Source organism: Gorilla gorilla, chromosome 18 (genome assembly GCF_029281585.2).
Source record: "Gorilla gorilla gorilla isolate KB3781 chromosome 18, NHGRI_mGorGor1-v2.1_pri, whole genome shotgun sequence".
In the NCBI taxonomy this organism is placed as follows: Eukaryota; Metazoa; Chordata; class Mammalia; order Primates; family Hominidae; genus Gorilla; species Gorilla gorilla.
Window position 1 is genome coordinate 32,122,098 of NC_073242.2, and position 19,881 is coordinate 32,141,978.

At 56.1% G+C, this 19,881-nt stretch overlaps 4 protein-coding genes across 8 annotated transcripts; 2 read left to right on the forward strand and 2 right to left on the reverse strand.

Annotated features, from left to right (window-relative positions):
* Positions 1 to 407: 407 nt before the first annotated feature.
* BOLA2B (bolA family member 2B) lies at positions 408 to 1,735 on the reverse strand. Its single transcript, XM_055365833.2, has 4 exons — positions 1,612 to 1,735; positions 1,009 to 1,287; positions 834 to 931; positions 408 to 550 (listed from the first exon to the last, which is right to left on the reverse strand). Exons 2-4 carry the CDS (start codon positions 1,267 to 1,269, stop codon positions 451 to 453), a joined length of 459 nt encoding a protein of 152 aa, XP_055221808.1. The 5' UTR covers positions 1,270 to 1,287; positions 1,612 to 1,735; the 3' UTR covers positions 408 to 450.
* SLX1A (SLX1 homolog A, structure-specific endonuclease subunit) lies at positions 1,288 to 5,046 on the forward strand. 2 transcript variants are annotated; one of them, XM_004057489.4, is made up of 6 exons: positions 1,288 to 1,748; positions 2,216 to 2,267; positions 2,362 to 2,703; positions 4,459 to 4,586; positions 4,755 to 4,842; positions 4,922 to 5,046. In XM_004057489.4, exons 1-6 carry the CDS (start codon positions 1,324 to 1,326, stop codon positions 4,949 to 4,951), a joined length of 1,065 nt encoding a protein of 354 aa, XP_004057537.2. In that variant the 5' UTR covers positions 1,288 to 1,323; the 3' UTR covers positions 4,952 to 5,046. The 2 variants fall into 2 exon arrangements, with proteins under 2 accessions (XP_004057537.2, XP_004057538.2); XM_004057490.4 differs by lacking the exon at positions 2,362 to 2,703 and having other exon boundaries at positions 1,298 to 1,748.
* On the forward strand, positions 4,565 to 11,808 carry SULT1A3 (sulfotransferase family 1A member 3). 4 transcript variants are annotated; one of them, XM_063699629.1, is made up of 9 exons: positions 4,565 to 4,586; positions 4,755 to 4,842; positions 8,215 to 8,366; positions 8,471 to 8,596; positions 8,686 to 8,783; positions 10,186 to 10,312; positions 10,408 to 10,502; positions 11,001 to 11,181; positions 11,304 to 11,808. In XM_063699629.1, exons 3-9 carry the CDS (start codon positions 8,219 to 8,221, stop codon positions 11,414 to 11,416), a joined length of 888 nt encoding a protein of 295 aa, XP_063555699.1. In that variant the 5' UTR covers positions 4,565 to 4,586; positions 4,755 to 4,842; positions 8,215 to 8,218; the 3' UTR covers positions 11,417 to 11,808. The 4 variants fall into 4 exon arrangements, with proteins under 4 accessions (XP_063555699.1, XP_030862968.2, XP_063555698.1 ...); XM_063699630.1 differs by lacking the exons at positions 4,565 to 4,586; positions 4,755 to 4,842 and adding exons at positions 6,015 to 6,030; positions 6,590 to 6,818; XM_031007108.3 differs by lacking the exons at positions 4,565 to 4,586; positions 4,755 to 4,842 and adding an exon at positions 5,175 to 6,818.
* Positions 11,809 to 11,826: 18 nt separating this feature from the next.
* On the reverse strand, positions 11,827 to 16,823 carry LOC115930099 (collagen alpha-2(XI) chain-like). Its single transcript, XM_063699799.1, has 4 exons — positions 16,775 to 16,823; positions 13,421 to 14,083; positions 12,457 to 12,586; positions 11,827 to 12,386 (listed from the first exon to the last, which is right to left on the reverse strand). Exons 1-4 carry the CDS (start codon positions 16,821 to 16,823, stop codon positions 12,236 to 12,238), a joined length of 993 nt encoding a protein of 330 aa, XP_063555869.1. The 3' UTR covers positions 11,827 to 12,235.
* Between the last annotated feature and the right edge of the window lie 3,058 nt (positions 16,824 to 19,881).

Genomic DNA, 19,881 nt, shown 5'->3' on the forward strand with positions numbered 1-19,881 from the left:
CCTGCAAGGAATATGTGGAATTCTATATGGTGCCTCTGATACTGCGGTGATGTCGGGGAGAGGGAGAGGTTTGTTCAACTGGTCAGGGCCCTGAAACCCCGATCACTTTCTCATCTCTGCATCTTGAAGGCTAGCAGAGAGGAGGAACCCTGAGCTCTCTAGGAGGTGGGTAGGTGGTGGCAGTACAGACTCCTAGACGTCTAAACGGAGTTGCAGAGAGAAGGCTTTCTCGGTAGACCCTGGAAGGGATTTTTACGGTAGAACTTTCATTTTACAAGCAGGGATAGAGGCCTAGATGGGGACAGAGACGTGTCCAAGGTAAAACAATGGACGGAGGCAGGGCAGGGAGAGGCCAGGTCCTAGACTCGGCCTCAGCACCCCTCCCACACACACATCGACACAGAAGCTGGTCCAGATTTATAATTTAATGGCTGTGCAGATCCCAGTCCCTCATTTCTGTCGCTCACGTGCCCACTGGTCTGGGGTCAGGGTTTTCTGTTCAAAGGCATGGATGTGCGGGAGCTCTTCTGCTAGGCACGCGTTCACCAGCCTAGGGCGAGAGATGGGGTTAGGAAAAGGCCGGCGGTGATCGCACACCCCGAGGCTAGGGTGACCCAAGAGACTGGTGTCCCCAAGGTTGTAGTCCCCAGGCTGTGGGAACACGTACTTGGAGAGAGGGTCTACAACGAAATACTCGAAGCAGGGGTCACGAAGGCGGGATCCTCAAGGTCCCTGAGCCACGCCAGGGGGAGTGCGGGAGTTAGGTTGCAGGGGTAGGAGGAGTGGCTGGGGTTGTGGTATAGGAGCTAGGCAAGGTGCTCCCAGGGCCTTACCTGTGTCTCTGAAGCAGCGGTTTCCCCTCGAACTTGGCCGACACCACCAGGACTCGGAAGCTACAGGCGCAACGGTTGAGGGTCGTGTCCTCCACCTCCTACCGAGCGGAAGAATATGAATGGTGCCGAACCCGCCCCCCGAGCTCTTTTCCCCTCGTCCGGCGGCTCAACTCACCACATGCTCCGCCTCCAGGTCCCGCTGCAGCTTCTCGCGGAGGTATTCGGCGCTGAGTTCCATGGCGGCAGTCCAGCTGGAACGGCAGCCCAGCAGGGACACAACCCCTGCTCGGACGCCGGCCACGCTACCTTGCTGCCTTACAGGAGCCACTTCCGCTGGAAAACTCACTTCCGCCCTTACTAAGGCGTACGTCAACGCAGTACTTCCGCCCTCAAGCAGCCGGGCTTTCCAGCGGTCCAGGCTTTTCGCGCTTGCCATGTGTCAGCCAATCAGAGCCTGAGGAAGGTGGGATTCGGGCGGAGCCGATGCTGAATGGTACGCGCTCGCCGACTGGACAGCAGTCTGGCTTCCGCGGTCGGACTTCTACACCCGCCTCCAGACAGGAGAGGGGCACGTACCCGCGCTACGGCGGCCTTCAGGCTGCCTCCGGGTAGTCCCCGAGAGCTTGTTCCGAAGCAAGCACCCTGCAGCCCTAGCGATCCAGCCCTCCCCTGGACCCTAGGTCACGGCAATCAACCCCCTGCTGTGGTTCCCGAACCCCAAAGCCCGATGGGTCCCGCGGGGGTCGCGGCGAGGCCAGGGCGCTTCTTCGGCGTCTACCTGCTCTACTGCCTGAACCCCCGGTACCGGGGCCGCGTCTACGTGGGGTTCACTGTCAACACTGCTCGTCGGGTCCAGCAGCACAATGGGGGCCGCAAAAAAGGCGGGGCTTGGCGGACCAGCGGGCGAGGGCCCTGGTGAGAGGGGGAGGACTTCTGTGCCGGGAGGAAGGCTTCCCAGAGGAGGCGGACCCCGCGGGGCACAGGCCTGATGAGAAGGACCGGCCAGGACTGTGACAGAGGCGGGGCGTCTGTGGTGGGGACGGGGCCTGTCGCAGGGGAGGAGCGTGACGGGGAGGCGGTGCCCGGGGCATCTCCGCGGCGGAACTCAGGGAAGGAGTTAGCTGGGGCGGGGGTGATGATCCAGGCTGGGTTCCAGCATAGGGCTCTTGGTGGGCACGCTGGGGTCGGGTGGAGTGCAGGAGAGAGAGGAGGTGGGACAGGTGGGTACCTGGGCTGGAGGCAGGGCCTGAGGTGGGCAGGTGCAGAGGGCTGCACTTCTCGGCTGAAGCCGGGAATGAGGACCCGGCTCTCGGGTGGGATTGGAGGGGGCCCGCGGCTGAGGCGCTGAGCTGCGACAGGGACATCCCCGTTCTCCTCCTTAGGGAGATGGTGCTCGTCGTGCACGGCTTCCCGTCCTCCGTGGCCGCCCTTCGGGTAAGGAAGGAGACCGGGCAGCGGCGGCCGGGCGAGGGCTTGGGTTCCGCCCCTCGCTCCGAGCCGCCCTGATGCCCCTGTACGCCGCCCGCAGTTTGAGTGGGCTTGGCAGCACCCGCACGCCTCGCGCCGCCTGGCGCACGTGGGGCCTCGCCTGCGAGGAGAGACAGCCTTCGCTTTCCACCTGCGCGTGCTGGCGTACATGCTGCGCGCACCGCCCTGGGCTCGCCTCCCGCTCACGCTGCGCTGGGTGCGCCCAGACCTCCGCCAGGACCTCTGCCTCCCGCCGCCGCCGCACGTGCCTCTGGCCTTCGGGCCTCCACCGCCCCAGGCCCCGGCCCCAAGGCGCCGCACAGGTCCCTTTGATGACGCGGAGCCTGAGCCAGACCAGGGGGATCCAGGGGCCTGCTGCTCCCTGTGCGCCCAGACCATCCAGGTGAGGTCCCCCCAAGGAATGGATGGCTCTAGAGTCCAGACGACTTCGGATCCAGCTGTTTCTTGAGGGAAACCCACTGACACGCTTTGGCCACCTTATCCCCATCTCTAAGATGCTGATGCTATAGGACTTACGGCCATTCCTGAGCAAAGCAGGCCCTGCTCAGGGCCTTCACCATTTCCCCTTCAACGAAAAAGTTCTTCCCTAGGCCATCAGTACTCCGCTGCACTCCAGTGTGGTCGACAGAGCATGACCCTATCTCTTTTTTTTTTTTTTTTTTTTGAGATGGAGTCTAGCTCTGTCGCCCAGGCTTGAGTGCAGTGGCGCGATCTCTGCTCACTGCGAGCTCCGCCTCCTGGGTTCACGCCATTCTCCTGCCTCAGCCTCCCGAGTTGCTGGGACTACAGGTGCCCGCCACCACGCCTGGTTAATTTTTTGTATTTTTAGTAGAGACGGGGTTTCACCGTGTTAGCCAGGATGGTCTCGATGTCCTAGCCTCGTGATCCGCCCGCCTCAGCCTCCCAAAGTGCTGGGATTACAGGCATGAGCCACCGCGCCCGGCCCTTTTTTTTTTTTTAGACAGAGTCTTGCTCTGTTGCCCAGGCTGGAGTGCAGTGATCTCAGCTCACTGGAAGCTCCGCCTCCTGGGTTCAAGCGATTCTCCTTTCTCAACCTCCCAAGTGTGCCACCACACCTGCCGAATTTTTGTGTTTTTAGTAGAGATGGTGTTCGCCATGTTGGGCAGGCTGGTCTCAAACTCCTGACCTCAAGTGATCTGCCCGCCTCGGCCTCCCAGAGTGCTGGGATTATAGGAGTGAGCCACCATGCCTGGATATGACCCTGTCTCTAAAACGATGTAATGAATTGCAGCTCATTCTTGTGTGCACTTTTCTGCACCCCCTTTCCCTTAACACTTACTATTGTCTGGCATGCTACGTGTTTTCTTGATCTCATTAGTCTCTCCCACCCCAACTGCCATACTGCACTATCAGAGGGCAGCACTTATCACTGCTGTAGAACAAAGTCCTGCACAGAGCCGATGGCCCAGAAATTTTCTTTTTATTTATTTATTTATTTATTTATTTTTTTGAGACGGAGTCTTACTCTGTCGCTCAGGCTGGAGTGTAGTGGCGCGATCTCAGCTCACTGCAACCTCTGCCTCCTGGTTTCAAGCAATTCTCCTTCCTCAGCCTCCAGAGTAGCTGGGATTACACGCGCCTGCCACCGCGCCCAGCTAATTTTTGTATTTTTAGTAGAGATGGGGTTTCAACCATGTTGGCCAGGCTGGTCTCAAACTCCTGACCTCAGGTGATCCTGCCCACCTAAGCCTCCCAAAATGCTGGTATTACAGGCATGAGCCACCGTGCCTGGCCTAAATATTTAATAAAATAATGGACGATGGGTGCCTTCTACTGAGCTCCCGGTAATTGTGAGTGAGTAGAGGACTTGCCCTGGGGAAATTCAGTGACCTGTTGGGTGTTGCTGAGCTGTGAGGAAGTTCAGGTCTGGCTGCAGTGGTGAGGCTGTGACTCAATCAATCACTGCTGATGCTCCCAGGACCTGCACCAGCTTAGTCCCAGGGGCAAGGATTTTAACTGTCCACCTCAGTTTCTTCATTTGTAAGATGCAAATAACAGTCACCCCTGCCTCATGGGATGGAGCTTGTAATGCCCGCAACAGTGCCTGCTGCACAGAGGGGCTTGCTGCCAGCTCCCTCTCCCTCCTTGTCTCTTACCTGCCTGCTGCCTGGGACAGGATGAAGAGGGGCCCTTGTGTTGCCCCCACCCTGGCTGCCCGCTAAGGGCCCATGTGATCTGCCTGGCAGAGGAGTTTCTTCGGGAAGAACCAGGGCAGCTTCTGCCCCTAGAGGGCCAATGCCCTTGGTGAGTGCAGTCCCCTGGCCCCAGCCTGGTCCACCTCTGGGAAGAGGGTGCCCAGTTGTGCAATCCAGGCCCAGGCAGCTGAGCCCTCATCTCAGCATCCAGGGCGGATACTGGAGGGGGCTTGTGGCATCTGACTCTGTATCTCCTACCTGCCCCTCTCCTTGGTAGCTGTGAGAAGTCACTGCTTTGGGGAGACCTGATCTGGCTGTGCCAGATGGACACTGAGAAAGAAGTAGAAGACTCAGAATTAGAAGAGGTGAGTGGGCTTTGGTGGTGGGCTCCCTACCCCACTCCCTGCCCTGGGCTGCCTGTGACCACACTTCTTGCCTCTGCAGGCACACTGGACAGACCTGCTGGAGACCTGATCCTCAGTGTCCCTACCCCCTCCTACCTCTTTTCTGTGCCACCTGCTGTGGGTCCAGCAGGTTTTTACTTGAGTACAATAAAAAGTCTGAGTCAAGGGTGCCTTATGGTGGATGCTGAGGGCAGGGGCAGAGCTAGTAGCCCAAGGTCCTGCCAGTCACGGGGCTTCCTCAGGGGCACAGAGGAGGCAGGAGGGGCCCCTGGCCCTAGCATGTGAACAGCTTCTACTCTGTCTGGAAACCCCATGCCTCAGCTTTCCCCTACTTGCCTCTGAGCTCATGCAATTCTTGGAAGCCTGGGAGACTTACCTTGAAATTGAATGCAAATAGGACAAAGACCAAGGAGGATGGGGGGATGCCCTCCTTCCACGGGGCCCTGTGGCTTCCAAGTCTTAATCTCCTCTAGTCTCTTGTCTACGGAGCCTCCTTCAAACCCAGGGAAAGAAAAGCACCTGCCAGGGTTGTTTTTCTTCTAGGATCTTCTATTGATGCTCTGTGAGGTCCCCCAGGAGCCATGAAGCTAGGGCTGGCTCCTAGGGCAATGGGACTCCAGTGTCCTTGTCCTTTCTTATTCTTTCTGTTCTTTCTTTCTTTCCTTTTTTTTTTTTTTTTTTTTTTTTTTTTGAGACAGAGTCTCACTCTGTTGCCCAGGCTGGAGTGCAGTGGTGTGATCTTGGCTCACTGAAACCTCCGCCTCCTGGGTTCAAGTGATTCTCTTGCCTCAGCCTCCTGAGTAGCTAGGATTACAGGTGCCTGCCATCATGCCCAGCTAATTTTTGTATTTTTAGTAGAGACAGGGTTTCACCATGTTGGCCAGCTTGGTCTCGAACTCCTGACCTCAGGTGATCCTGCTGCATCGACCTCTCAAAGTACTGGGATTACAGGCGTGAGCCACCACGCTCAGCCTCTTTCTTGTTCTATATGTCCATGCTCTGCTCCACTTCTGCCCCTTCACTCTGCCCCCACACATCACTCCAGACTGGCCTTGTGGTCAGAGCCTGGAATGCCTGGGCTGCTGGGGGCCTGTGGACTGCACTGGGCCAGAACCCCTGCCGCCTTCAAGACTGGCCTGTAGCCAGCAGGTAGGTGACTTTTCCCAGGCCTGCCTATCCCACCTTTCCCCTCCACTCACACACCTCCCTTGCCTGGGTCAATTAGAGAAAGCTTGTCGGCCAGGCATGGTGGCTCATGCCTGTAATCTCAGCACTTTGGGAGGCCGAGGCGGGCGGATCATCTGAGCTCAGGAGTTTGAGACCAGCCTGGCCAACATGGCAAAACCCCGTCTCTACTAAAAATACAAAAATTAACCGGATGTGGTGGTGTGCACCTGTAATCCCAGCTACTCGGGAGGCTGAGGCAGAAGAATTGCTTGAACCCAGGAGGGGGAGGTTACAGTGAGCGGAGATCGTGCTACTGCACTGCAGCCTGGGCGAGAGAGCGAGTCTCCATCTCATATAAAAAAAAGAAAAAGAAAGAAAGAAAGCTTGTCTGTTGGCCTGCCCTGCAGGGTGGAGTTCAGAGGGAAGGTCAGGAACCTAGTGACAGCTCAAAAAAAAAAAAAAACCCAAATACCAATGTTGGCCCCTTTTGCCTTTCATTCATGTGTTTTCTATACACTAAACTCACATCTTGGGTTTGCAGATCACTCCAAGCTTGGCTGGAGCTGTGGTGGTAAGGAGGGTAATAGAGAAGCTTCCCCACCCTCAACCCCACCCCTTCCTTCCTGGAGTTCCCAGCCCTGACTTTAGATCCCTCCCACATTGGACCTTCAAAACCCTCAGGGCAGAGAGCAGCTCTACACTCCCTACACCGCACCCATACTCAGCCCCTGCAGGCAAGGAGAGAACAGGTCAGGTTCCCGAGAGCTCAGGTGAGTGACACGTTGGAATGGCCCAGGGCACCTTCACCCTGCTCAGCTTGTGGCTCCAACATTCTAGAAGCCGAGGCCTCTGCCATCCCTGCCCTTTCCCATGGATATTCCATTTCAATTAGACAACCCAGCCTGGCCGGAATCCCCCTGCGTTCCTTCTTTTCCTTTGTGTATTTTTGAGACAGGGTGTTGCTCTGTCACCCAGGCTGGAGTGTAGTGGGATCCTGGCCCACTGCAGCCTCAAATTCCTAGGCTGAGGCAATCCTGCCGCCTTAGCCTCCTGAGTAGCTGGGGTTACAAGAGCAAGCCACCACACCCAGCTAATTTTGAAAAATATTTTTTGTAGAGGAGAGGTCTTGCTTTGTTGTCCAGGTTGGTCTCAAACTCCAGGGCTCAAGGGATCCTTTCCCGTTGGCCTCCCAAAGCTCTGGGATTACAGGCGGGAGTCACCCTGCCTGGGCCCCTCCTTTTGATGAGTCATCAGTTTTCATTCCCACACGAGGCTCTAGCCCCTGGTACCAGCTTAGTTGCTCAATGGGCTGTGTTTGTTCTGGAGCCCAGATGGACTGTGGCCAGGCAAGTGGATCACAGACCTGGCCGGCCTGGGAGGTTTCCACATGTGAGGGGCATGAGGGGGGCTCAAGGAGGGAAGCATCAGGGAGAGGAGCCCACTGGGTGGAGGCTGGGGGTCCCAGCAGGAAATGGTGAGACAAGGGGCACTGACTGGCAGGGAGACAGCACAGGCAGGCCCTAGAGCTTCCTCAGCGCAGCTGGACTCTCCTGGAGACCTTCACACACCCTGATATCTGGGCCCCGCGCCACGAGGGTGCTTTCACTGGTCTGCACTATGCCCCAGGCCCTGGGATTTTGAACAGCTCTGCAGGTGAATGAAAGGTGCGGCGAGGCTGGGGAACGACCTGGTTTCAGCCCCAGCCCCGCCACTGACTGACTTTGTGAGTGCGGGCAAGTCACTCAGCCTCCCTAGGCCTCAGTGACTTCCCTGAAAGCAAAAACTCTGCAAAGGGGCAGCTGGGTGCTGGCTCACACCTGTAATCCCAGCACTTTGGGAGGCTGAGGTAGACAAATCACTTGAGGCCAGGAGTTCGAGACCAGCCTGGCCAAAATGGTGAAACCCCATCTCTACTAAAGAAAAAAAAAATTAGCTGAGCATGGTTGTACATGCTTGTAATCCCAGCTACTTGGGAGGCCGAGGCGGGAGGATTGCTTGAACCCAAGAGGTGGAGTTTGCAGTGAGCTGAGATTGTGCCACACTGCACTCCAGCTTGGGTGACAGAGTGAGACTCCATCTCAAAAAAAAAAAAAAGAGAGAGAATCCCGCTTTCTTGCTGTTGTGATGGTGGTAAGGGAACGGGCCTGGCTCTGGCCCCTGACGCAGGAACATGGAGCTGATCCAGGACACCTCCTGCCCACCACTGGAGTACGTGAAGGGGGTCCCGCTCATCAAGTACTTTGCAGAGGCACTGGGGCCCCTGCAGAGCTTCCAAGCCCGACCTGATGACCTGCTCATCAACACCTACCCCAAGTCTGGTAAGTGAGGAGGGCCACCCACCCTCTCCCAGGCGGCAGTCCCCACCTTGGTCAGCAAGGTCGTGCCCTCAGCCTGCTCACCTCCTATCTCCCTCCCTCTCCAGGCACCACCTGGGTGAGCCAGATACTGGACATGATCTACCAGGGCGGCAACCTAGAGAAGTGTAACCGGGCTCCCATCTACGTACGGGTGCCCTTCCTTGAGGTCAATGATCCAGGGGAACCCTCAGGTGCATGGCTGGGTCCTGGGGGTAAGGGAAGTGGAGGAAGACAGGGCTGGGGCTTCAGCTCACCAGACCTTCCCTGACCCACTGCTCAGGGCTGGAGACTCTGAAAGACACACCGCCCCCACGGCTCATCAAGTCACACCTGCCCCTGGCTCTGCTCCCTCAGACTCTGTTGGATCAGAAGGTCAAGGTGAGGCCGGGCTCAATGGTTCACACCTGTCATCCCAGTTTGAGGCTGAGGAGGGAGGATCCCTTGAAGGCGAGAGATGGAGACCAGCCTGGGCAACATTGCTGTAGAGATGACATCCCATCTCTACAAAAATAAAATTAAAAACCTGGTATGGTGGCATAGACTGTTCCCAGTTACTTAGGAGGCTCAGCAGGGAGGATTGTTTATGCAAATAGGAGGCTGCAATGAGCCCTGATGATCCTGCTGCTGCACTCCAGCCTGGGCAACACAGCAAAACCATCTCTACGAAAAAAAAAGTTCCCACTGACTGGCAAGGAAAGCCAGGAAGGGGGGCTCAGGTGCCCTCTCAGCCATGTTCCTGTTCTTCTGGAAGGGCCTCCTCACTTCTGCCAGGCTCATCACATCTTTTTTTTTTTTTTGAGACAGAGTCTTGCTCTGTCACCCTGGCTGGAGTGCAGTGGCATGATCTCAGCTCACTGCAACCTCCGCCTCCCCAGTTCAAGTGATTCTCCTGCCTCAGCCTCCTGAGTAGCTGGGATTACAGGCGTGCGCTACCACACCCGGCTAATTTTTGTATTCTTTTTAGTAGAGACGGGGTTTCACCATGTTGGTCAAGCGGATCTCAAACTCTTGACCTTGTGATCCTCCTGCCTCGACCTCACAAAGTGCTGGAATTACAGGCGTGAGCCACCGCGCCTGGCCCTTTTTTTTTTTTTTTTGAGACAGTTTCACTCTTGTTGCTGAGGCTAGAGCGCAATCGTGTGATCTCGGTTCACTGCAACCACTGCCTCCTGGGTTCAAGCAATTCTCCTGCTTCAGCCTCCCAAGGAGCTGGGATTACAGGTACCTGCCACCATGCCCGGCTAATTTTGTATTTTTAGTAGAGATGGGGTTTCACCATGTTGGTCAGGCTGGTCTTGAACTCCTGACCTCAGATGATCTGGCCACCTTGGCCTCCCAAAGTGCCGGGATTAGAGGCGTGAGCCACCACGCCCAGCCTTCATCACATCTTGAGAGAGGACACTGTCTGCCTCTTGCTCTGATGAGGGTCTGATGCAAGGATAGTGAGTCTCTACAGTGCACACTTAAGAAAGGCAGCATGTGGGTGCTCACAGGTCAGCAGAGGAGGGGGAGCTGGTGGGGACCAGGCATGCCTTGCTCCAGATCAGGGTATGATGGCATTGATGCAGATTATATTAGTATAGAATATGGTCTCAGGAACCAGGCAGGACTTTGGCTTCCGAGCAGGGTTCAGATCCCAGCTTGGCCCTACCTGTGCGGTGAGATCTCAAGCAAGTCAGCCTCTAAGCCTCAGGTTCCTCTTTTGCCAGTTCAACAGATGAGCTGGCCTGGGGTGGGCTGTGTGGTGATGGTGCTGGGGCTGGGTCCTCTGCCCCTGCAGGTGGTCTATGTTGCCCGAAACCCAAAGGACGTGGCGGTCTCCTACTACCACTTCCACCGTATGGAAAAGGCGCACCCTGAGCCTGGGACCTGGGACAGCTTCCTGGAAAAGTTCATGGCTGGAGAAGGTGGGCTTGACTGGAGGAAGGAGGGTGTGAAGCCGAGGGGTGGTGGCTATAACGTACAGCAACCCTGTGTCGGTGCCCCCTGCCCACTTCTCTAGTGTCCTACGGGTCCTGGTACCAGCACGTGCAGGAGTGGTGGGAGCTGAGCCGCACCCACCCTGTTCTCTACCTCTTCTATGAAGACATGAAGGAGGTGAGACCGCCTGTGATGCTTCCCCCCATGTGACACCTGGGGGCAGGCACCTCACAGGGACCCACCAAGGCCACCCAGCCCCGTCCCTGGGCGGCTCCCACAGCAAGCCCGGATTCCCCATCCTACCTCCCTGGCCCAGGCCCCCCCACTGCAGCCCCACCTGGTAGCAGGCTCGGCACAGCTTTCATCTTCTGCACCTGAGTCAGCTGCATGGGTGGCCATGGATCAGATACTTAGTCCTATTGCTTATCCTCACCAAAGGGTGTGCCACCCAGGGCCACAGTCACGGAAGAAGACCATCCCGGTCCTCACCCATAGGCACCAAGCACCGTTCATGATGGGATCACAGGGCAGAGATCAATTCATTTTACTCCGGAGACTAGGGCCCCAGGGGTTGAGGCTCTTTGGGGTTTCTAGGGGAAGTGGCCAGATCCCCTCTGAGGTTAGAGAGGGGGACCCGTTTTGTTTTGCTCCACTGAGGAGCCCTCTGCTGCTCAGAACCCCAAAAGGGAGATTCAAAAGATCCTGGAGTTTGTGGGGCGCTCCCTGCCAGAGGAGACCGTGGACTTCATGGTTCAGCACACGTCGTTCAAGGAGATGAAGAAGAACCCTATGACCAACTACACCACCGTCCCCCAGGATCTTATGGACCACAGCATCTCCCCCTTCATGAGGAAAGGTAGGTGCTGGCCAGCACGGGGGTTTGGGGCGGGTGGGAGCAGCAGCTGGAGCCTCCCCATAGGCACTCGGGGCCTCCCCTGGAATGAGACTCCAGCTTTGCTCCCTGCCTTCCTCCCCCAGGCATGGCTGGGGACTGGAAGACCACCTTCACCGTGGCGCAGAATGAGCGCTTCGATGCGGACTGTGCGGAGAAGATGGCAGGCTGCAGTCTCAGCTTCCGCTCTGAGCTGTGAGAGGGGCTCCTGGGGTCACTGCAGAGGGAGTGTGCGAATCTACCCTGACCAATGGGCTCAAGAATAAAGTATGATTTTTGAGTCAGGCACAGTGGCTCATGTCTGCAATCCCAGCGATTTGGGAGGTTGAGCTGGTAGGATCACAATAGGCCACGAATTTGAGACCAGCCTGGTAAAATAGTGAGACCTCATCTCTACAAAGATGTAAAAAAATTAGCCACATGTGCTGGCACTTACCTGTAGTCCCAGCTACTTGGGAAGCAGAGGCTGGAGGATCATTTCAGCCCAGGAGGTTGTGGATACAGTGAGTTATGACATGCCCATTCACTACAGCCTGGATGACAAGCAAGACCCTCCCTCCAAAGAAAATAAAGCTCAATTAAAATAAAATATGATTTGTGTTCATGTAGAGCCTGTATTGGAAAGGAAGAGAAACTCTGAGCTGAAAGAGTGAATGCCCAGTGGGGCCACATGTGGTCACCTCTCCCCCAGCCTTCAGCTCCCCAGGTCACCATATCTGGGGAGGGGAGAAGGGTTTGGAGAAGTAAAACCCAGGAGATGTGTGGAGGGGGGATGTCTGTTTAATCCCAGCACATCCTCTGCTGTCCTGCCCCAAGATGGTGGAGGACGTCGAGTCCGCTGGGCAGTGTCACTTTTTCTTGGGCTCCTTAGAAGCTACCAGGTACCTCTGGGCCACACTGAGGTGAGGGGAGTAGCCGTCTGCATAGAAGGTGTCTTCAAACAGGATAGAGTAGTCCTCCTGGGGCTGTGGGGCAGGTGGACAGGAGGGGCAGAGAGCAGCCCCGGGGCTGGTGTCACTCACTTGTTGGTGGCATGGCTGTAACTGACCACCTCGGCCAGGATCCACTGCTCATCCCCATCCACGGCCTTCACCCGGGCAGCCACCTTGTCTCCAGGTCTGGCCACATAGTCCCCTGAGGCAGGGATGGCCCCACAGAGGGGTGGGGGCCTGTGAGTGGAACAAAGGGTCAGTCCCAGCCCCTGGGCACCAGCCCCTCCCTCGCAGCTGCTGCCCTCACTTGTCACCAGGCTTCCCGATCCACAGGGGCAGGGTCATGGCCGACTGCTGCAGCAGGGTCATCAGCACCCCTTTGCGCATGGTCTTCCGGGGTGGCTCCGAGTCATTGTAGAGACCGGCGATCTTGGCCACTGTGGGAAGAAAGGGAGGCCTGAGGCCCCAGGGACAGGGGCTGGCCCTGACCCCCCAGCATGCTGCACTGAGCTGCTGGAGGAGCACCTGGGAGCCCCCAGCTCCCGAGTGAGCCCGAGGGCACAGCAGGACTGTGACCTGATCTGCCAGGTGTCCTACAGGGGCTGCTGCGCTCAACTACATATGGGTGAGACGGCAGCACACCAGGCACCCAGGGGAAGGAACCAGGGAGGGACAAAGCGGGTTCTGAGGTGCTGGTGAGGTTTTCTTCTTGATGTCAGTGCTGACACAGAAGTGTGTTTCGTTAGTGAAAAGTTCCTAAAATTCGAAGGGTCCCGCGGGAATCGGGGCGAGGCCGGGTGCTTCTTCAGCGTCCAGCTGCTCTACTGCCTGAATCCCTGGTACCCGGGCCCTGTCTACGCGGGGCTCACTGTCAACCCTGTTCGTCCAGCAGCACAATGGTGGCCGCAAAAAAGGCGGGGCTTGGCGGACCATTGGCCGAGGTCCCTGATAAGAGGGGGAGGGTCTCTGTGCCCGGAGGAAGGCTCCCTGGAGGAGGCGGAACCGGGGGGCACAAGCCTGCTGAGAGGGACCCACTAGGCCTGTGACGTGCGCGGGACGTCCCGGGCGAGGCCGGTTGGTGGGGGGAGGCTGTCGCAGGGGAGGAGCCTAACAGGGAGGCGGTGCCCTGGGAATCTCGGCTGTGGAACTCCGGAGAGCAGCTGGCTGAGGCGAGGGTGATGATCCAGGCTGGGGTCCAGCGCAGGGGTCTTGGTGGGCACGCTGGGGTCGGGTGGAGCGCAGGAGGGAGAGGAATGAGAACAGGTGGGTACCTGGGCTGGAGGCGGGACCTGAGGTGGGCAGGTGCAGGGGGCGTGCCTTCAGGCAGTTGCGGGGCCAGGGCTCGGCTGAAGCTGGGAGTGAGGACCCCGTTCTCCGGTGGGATAGGAGGGGACCTGCGATGCTGGGCTGCGCTGGCGGTAGGGCGCGGCGGGGCTCACAGGAACATTCCTGTTCTCCTCCGCATGGAGATTGTGCTCGTCGTGCACGGCTTCCCATCCGCCGCGGCCGCCCTTCGGGTAAAGAAGAAGACCGGGCGGCGGCCTGTGGCCTGGATTTGGGGTCCGACCCCCGCCCGGAGCCGCCTTGACTCCAACCCCGCCGCGGTTGGAGTGGGCCTGGCACCCCCGCCCTGGGCGCTCCTCCCGGTCCCGTTGCGCCCCGACCTCCGTCAGCCGCACGGCACTGGCCACTGATCTTCGGGCCTCCTCCGCCCCAGGGCGCCGCGCAGGTCCCTTTGCTGACGCCGAGCCTGAGCCTGAGCCGGTCCCGGGGTCCAAGAGGGCTGTGTGCACCCTGCGCGCCCGCGCGCTCCAGGGGAGGTGCGCTCCAGGGGAGGTCCGCCCCAAGCAGAGCGGCACATCCTCCAGACGACTTCGGATCCTGCTGTTGAGGAGCCAGGAAACGCCCTGACACTGTTGCGGCCCTGTCCACATCTGTAAGATGGGGATGATAGTACTTGTGGCCATTCCTGAGCACAGCAGAACCTGCCTTTTCCCTTTGACTGGAAGGTTCTTCTCTACACCTTCAGTCTTGATAACCTGCCACCTCTACAGGGAGGTCTTCCCTGGCTCCCAATTTAAAATTGCAGCTCTGAGAAGCCGGGCATGGTGGCATATGCCTGTAGTCCCAGCTACGGGGGAGGCTGAGGTGGGAGGATCGCTTGAGCCCAGGAGTTGGAGGCTGAAGTGAGCTATGATCACTCCATTGCACTCCAGCCTGGGGGAAACAGCAAGACCCTGTCTCTAAAAAAATAAAATACAATAAAATTGCGGCTCTTTCTTGTGCACTTCCCTGCCCGCCCCCCTTTCCTGAACCCTTATTATTTTCTGCCATACTACAAATTTTATGCATCTCATTAAACCCCTTCCGAACCTGTGTATTAAACTGCCTGGGGGCAGCTCTTGTCACTGCTGTAGAACAAAGTCCCACATAGAGCCAATGGCCAAGAAACAGTTAATAAAATAACAGACGATGGTCCTGGCCTCTACTGTGAGTGAGTAAAGGGCTTGCCCTGCAGAGATTCAGTGACCTGGCGGGGGTTGCTGAGCTATGAGAAAGTTCAGATCTGGCTGCAGGGGTGAGGCTGTGACTCAAGTCAATCACTGCTCATGCTCACAGGACACTGGCCAGCTTAGTCCCTGGGGGCAAGGATTTTACCCCCCCCCCCACCTCCATTTCCTCATCTCTAAGATGTGAATAATAGTCGCCCCTGCCTCACAGGATTGAGCTGTGTAACCCCCCTCCCACCTTTTTTCTATGCCACCCACTGCGGGTCTGGGGCTTTTTACTGGAGTGCAATACAAAGTCTGAGTCAAAGGTGCCTTCTGTTGGTTGCTGAGGGCGGAGGCAGAGCTAGTTGCCTGTGGTCCTGCCAGTCAAGGGGCTTCCAGAGGAGGGAGGGGGGGCCTGTGGCCCTAGCATGTGAGCAGCTTCTCCTCTGCCTGGAAGCCGGATGCCTCAGCTTCTCCCACACTCCCACCTGCCCGCTTGCCTCTGAACTCACACAATTCTTGGAAGGCTTGGGAGACTCACCTTTACTCAAATGGTTACCTGTCTCGTGTCTCGTGCCCAGCTTGACCTTTTTTTTTTTTTTTTTTTTTGAGTTGGAGTCTTGCTGTGTCACCCAGGCTAGAGTGCAGTGGCGTGATCTCAGCTCACTGCAATCTCCGCCTCCCAGGTTCAAGCAATTCTCCTGCCTCAGCCTCCCCAGTAGCTGGGATTACAGGTGCCCACCACCGTGCCTGGCTAATTTTCGTATTTTTAGTAGAGACAGGGTTTCACCATGTTGGCCAGGCTGGTCTTGAACTCCTGACCTCGTGATCTGCCCACCTTGGCCTCCCAAAGTGCTGGGATTACAGGCGTGAGCCACCATGCCTGGCCCCAGCTTGACCTTGAACTTTAAATAGTGAAGACAAAGAATGAGGAGGGTGGGGGGATGCCCTCCTTCCACAGGGCCCTGTGGCTTCCAAGCCTCAACCTCCTCTGGTCTCTTGTCTGTGGAGCCTCCTTCAAACCCAGGGAAACAAAAGCACCTGCCACGGGCTGCTGTTTTTCTAGGATCTTCTAGCGAAGCTCTGTAACTTCCCCCGAGAGCCATGAAACTGGGGCTGGCTCCCAGGGTGATGGGACTCCAGCGTCTTTGTTCTTTCTTGTTCTATGCATCCATGCTCTGCTCCACCGCTGCCCCTTCAACTCTGCCCACACATATTACTCCAGACTGGCCTTGTGGTCAGAGCCTGGAATGCCTGGGCTGCTGGGGGCTTGCATGCAGGCTGCACTGGACTAGAAGCATTGGCGCCTTCAAGACTGCCCTGGGAAACATGACCTGCCCTGTTTCTTTCTAGTGAGTACCCATTTTTCCCCACTCACCGGCTCACTTCCCTTGGCTGGGTCAATTAGAAAAAGCTCTTCTGTTGGCCTGCCCTGCAGGGTGGAGTTCAGAGGGCAGCTCAAGAGCCCGGTGACAGCTCAAAAAATAAAAAAAGCCGCCAGGAGCAGTGGCTCATGCCTGTAATCCCAGCACTTTGGGAGGCCGAGGCAGGCGGATCACCTGAGGTCAGGTGTTCAAGACCAGCCTGACCAACATGGTGAAACCCCGCCTCTACTAAAAATACAAAAATTAGCCGGGTGTGGTGGCGGATGCCTGTAATCCCAGCTACTCAAGAGGCTGAGGCAGGAGAATTGCTTGAACCCAGGAGGTGGGGGTTACAGTGAGCCGAGATCGTGCCACTGTACTCCAGCCTGGGCGACAGATCAAGACTCCATCTCAAAATAAATAAATAAATAAATTATACATTGGGCTCTTTTGCCTTTTATTCTTGTGCTTTCTAATCACAACTAAACACTAAACTCACATCTTGGCTTTGCAGATCACTCTAAGCTTGGCTGCAGCTGTGGTGCTGAGGAGGCTAATGGAGAAGCTCCCTCGCTCTCAACCCCACCCCTTCCTTCCGGGAGCAAACCCAAGTCTGGTCCCGACTCCGGATCCCTCCCACATTAGACCTACCACACCCTCAGGGCAGACAACAGCTCCACACTCCCCACACTCAGCCACCAGGGCAAGGGAGCAAAATTCCAGAAAGCTCAGGTGAGTACCAGAGTGGAATGGCCCAGGGCGCCCTCACCCTGCTCAGCTTTTGGAGCCAACATTCCAGCAGCCAAGGCCTCTGCCATACTGGCTGTTTCCCCACGGATATCCAGTTTCACTAGGGGAACTCCAGCCTGGCTTCCCTTCCTTCTTTTTTATTTTTGTTTTTTTGAGACAAGGCTTGGCTCTGACACCCAGGCTGGAGTGCAGTGGCCAAATTGTAGCTCACTGCAGCCTCAAAATCATGGGCTCACATGATAATCATGCCTCAGCTTCCCTGGTAGCTGGGTGTACAGGAGAGAGCCACCATGCCCAGCTAATTTTTTAAACTTATTTTTAATTTATTTTTTATTTTTTTGAGACGGAGTTTTGCTCGTGTTGCCCAGGCTGGAGTGCAATGGCATGATACAGCTCACTGCAACCTCCGCCTCCTGGGTTCAAGCGACTCTCCTGCCTTAGTCTCCCAAGGAGCTGGGATTACAGGCATGCGCTATCACACCCTGCTAATTTTGTATTTTTCATAGAGAAGGGGTTTCTCCATGTTGGTCAGGCTGGTCTCGAACTCCCGACCTCAGGTGATCCGCCCACGTTGGCCTCCCAAAATGCTGCGATTACAGGTGTGAGCCACCACACCTGGCTGCCCAGCTCAGTTTTAAATATATTTTTTTCTAGAGATGGGGTCTTGCTGTATTGCCCAGGTTGGTCTCAAAGTCCAAGGCTCAAGTGATTCTTCCCCACTGGGCCTCCAAAGCTCTGGGATTACAGGCATGAGCCATGGTGCCCCCTCCTCATTCTGCGGAATCATCAGAGTTTTGTTCATTCCCACACCAGGCTCTGGCCCCCAGTACCAGCTCAGTTGCTCCATGGACCGTGCTTGTCCTGGAGCCCAGATGGACTGTGGCTGGGCAAGTGGATCACAGGCCTGGCCGGCCTGGGAGGTTTCCACATGTGAGGGGCCTGAGGGGCTCAAGGAGGGGAGCATCGGGGAGAGGAGCCCACTGGGTGGAGGCTGGGGGTCCCAGCAGAAAATGGTGAGACAAAGGGTGCTGGCTGGCAGGGAGACAGCACAGGCAGGCCCTAGAGCTTCCTCTGTGGGCGGCAAGCCACCCAGGCACCGAGGCAAGAGACAGAGGACGCGAGCTGTTCCAGTATAATAAAATATAAAACAAGAATAGTTATACCAGATATAGATCTTAGATATGATTATATATGAATATCATTAATCATTAGTTTGTAGCAATTACTTTTTCTTCCAATATTATAATAATCCTCGCTCTATAATCATAGCCTAGGAAAAACCAGGCCATACAGAGACAGGAGCTGAAGGGACATAGTGAGGTGTGACTGCAAGACAGGAGTGCGAGCCTTCTGTTATGCCCGGACAGGGCCACCAGAGGGCTCCTTGGTCTAGCGGTGACGCCAGCATCTGGGAAGACTCCCGTTACCAGGCAGATCGTGGTCCAGCGGTAGCAAAAGGTGTCAAGAAACAACACCCGCTACTTAGCAGACCGGGAAAGGGGGGGTCTCCCTTTCCGCGGGGGAGTTTAGAGAAGACTCTGCTCCTCCACCTCTTGTGGAGGGCCTGACATCAGTCAGGCTCGCCCGCAGTTATCCGGAGGCCTAACCGTCTCCCTGTGATGCTGTGCTTCAGTGGTCACACTCCTAGTCCACCTTCATGTTCCATCCTGTGCACCTGGCTCTGCCTTCTAGATAGCAGTGGTAAATTAGTGAAAATACTAATAGTCCCTGATATGCAGAAATAATGGCATAAGCTGTCTTTCTCTTTGTCTCCTCTCCCTCTCTGCCTCGGCTGCCAGGCAGGGAAGGGCCCCCTGTCCAGTGGACACATGACCCACGTGACCTTACCTATCATTGGAGGTGACTCACATTCTTTACCCTGCCCCTTCTGCCTTGTATCCAATAAATAACAGCGCAGCCCGACATTCGGGGCCACTACCGGTCTCTGCACATTGGTGGTAGTGGTCCCCCGGGCCCAGCTGCCTTTTCTCTTGTCTCTTTGTCTTGTGTCTTTATTTCTACACTCTCTCGTCACCGCACATAGGGAGAGACCCACCAACCCTGTGGGGCTGGTCCCTACAGAGAATGACTTGAACCTGGGAGGCGGAGATTGTAGTGAGGTGAGATTGCACCACTGCACTCCAGCTTGGGTGACAGAGCAAGACTCCATCTCAAAAAAAAGATGAGGTGAGTTCAGTTTGGGAAATGTTGAATGCCAGATGCCTTTGGCCTATTCAGAGGGAGATTGCCGAAGCACAGAGGAGAGTTCATGACAGGGTTTAATTATTTTTAGTGCTCTCATGTCCCAGATTCGGCCAGTTGGAGTCCCTCCACGCTGGTTCCTGTGTCCTGTGACATCACCCATCTTCTTTCTCCTTTTCTTCTTTCATAAGCCACTTCCTTCCTGGCATGACAGTGTGTTCCAGGACCATCTTGTACCTTGCACCTGCCCTGCCCTGGCCCTAGAATCAGCCAATTCTCTGAGGCGTCCTGATTCCTTTTTGTGGGGGAATGGTTTGAGAACAAAATATACTACTACATGATACTACATTCTGACAGGAAAAAACACAGCCATAAGAAATAAAGCCATGGCCGGGCACAGTGGCTCCTGTAATCCTAACACTTCGGGAGGCGGAGACAGGAGGATTGCTTGGGGCCAGGAGTTCAAGACCAACCTGGCCCACATAGTGAGCCCTCATCTCTATTAAGAAAAAAAAAAAAAGAAAGAAGGAAAGCCATGTTTGGATGAGTTTAGTCTTCTGATTATTTTTGCTAAAGTTTTAAATTATTATTATTATTATTTTTTGAGACAGAGTCTCGTTCTGTTGCCCGGGTTGGGGTGCAATGGTGCAGTCTCAGCTCACTGCAACCTCTGCCTCCCAGGTTCAAGCAATTCTCCTGCCTCAGCCTCTTGAGTAGCTGGGATTACAGATTCCTGCCATCACGCCCTGCTAATTTTTGTATTTTTATTAGAGATGGGGTTTCTCAATGTTGGTCAGGCTGGTCTCAAACTCCTGACTTCAGGTGATCCGGCCGCCTCGGCCTCCCAAAGTGCTGGGATTACAGGGGTATATTTTATATTTAAAGTATATTTAAAAATTAAGGGCCAGGCTCGGTGTCTCACGC

Bases quoted from the DNA above. Each gene is read 5' to 3' on its own strand.
- SULT1A3 (XM_063699628.1), top strand. From the start codon at position 5,870: ATGTCCATGCTCTGCTCCACTTCTGCCCCTTCACTCTGCCCCCACACA. The intron at 8,367-8,470 runs GTAAGTGAGGAG...CTCCCTCTCCAG, and splicing joins CAACACCTACCCCAAGTCTG to GCACCACCTGGGTGAGCCAG. The intron at 8,784-10,185 runs GTGAGGCCGGGC...CTGCCCCTGCAG, and splicing joins TGTTGGATCAGAAGGTCAAG to GTGGTCTATGTTGCCCGAAA.
- SLX1A (XM_004057489.4), top strand. From the start codon at position 1,324: ATGGTACGCGCTCGCCGACTGGACAGCAGTCTGGCTTCCGCGGTCGGA. The intron at 2,268-2,361 runs GTAAGGAAGGAG...CGCCGCCCGCAG, and splicing joins CCTCCGTGGCCGCCCTTCGG to TTTGAGTGGGCTTGGCAGCA. The intron at 4,843-4,921 runs GTGAGTGGGCTT...TTGCCTCTGCAG, and splicing joins AAGACTCAGAATTAGAAGAG to GCACACTGGACAGACCTGCT.
- BOLA2B (XM_055365833.2), bottom strand. From the start codon at position 1,269: ATGGCAAGCGCGAAAAGCCTGGACCGCTGGAAAGCCCGGCTGCTTGAG. The intron at 932-1,008 runs GTGAGTTGAGCC...TCCGCTCGGTAG, and splicing joins ACCTGGAGGCGGAGCATGTG to GAGGTGGAGGACACGACCCT. The intron at 551-833 runs GTAAGGCCCTGG...CTCTCGCCCTAG, and splicing joins CCGCTGCTTCAGAGACACAG to GCTGGTGAACGCGTGCCTAG.
- LOC115930099 (XM_063699799.1), bottom strand. From the start codon at position 16,823: ATGGCAGAGGCCTTGGCTGCTGGAATGTTGGCTCCAAAAGCTGAGCAG. The intron at 14,084-16,774 runs GTGAGGGCGCCC...CCCATCTTACAG, and splicing joins GGCTCCAAAAGCTGAGCAGG to ATGTGGACAGGGCCGCAACA. The intron at 12,387-12,456 runs GTGAGGGCAGCA...TTCCACTCACAG, and splicing joins ATCGGGAAGCCTGGTGACAA to GCCCCCACCCCTCTGTGGGG.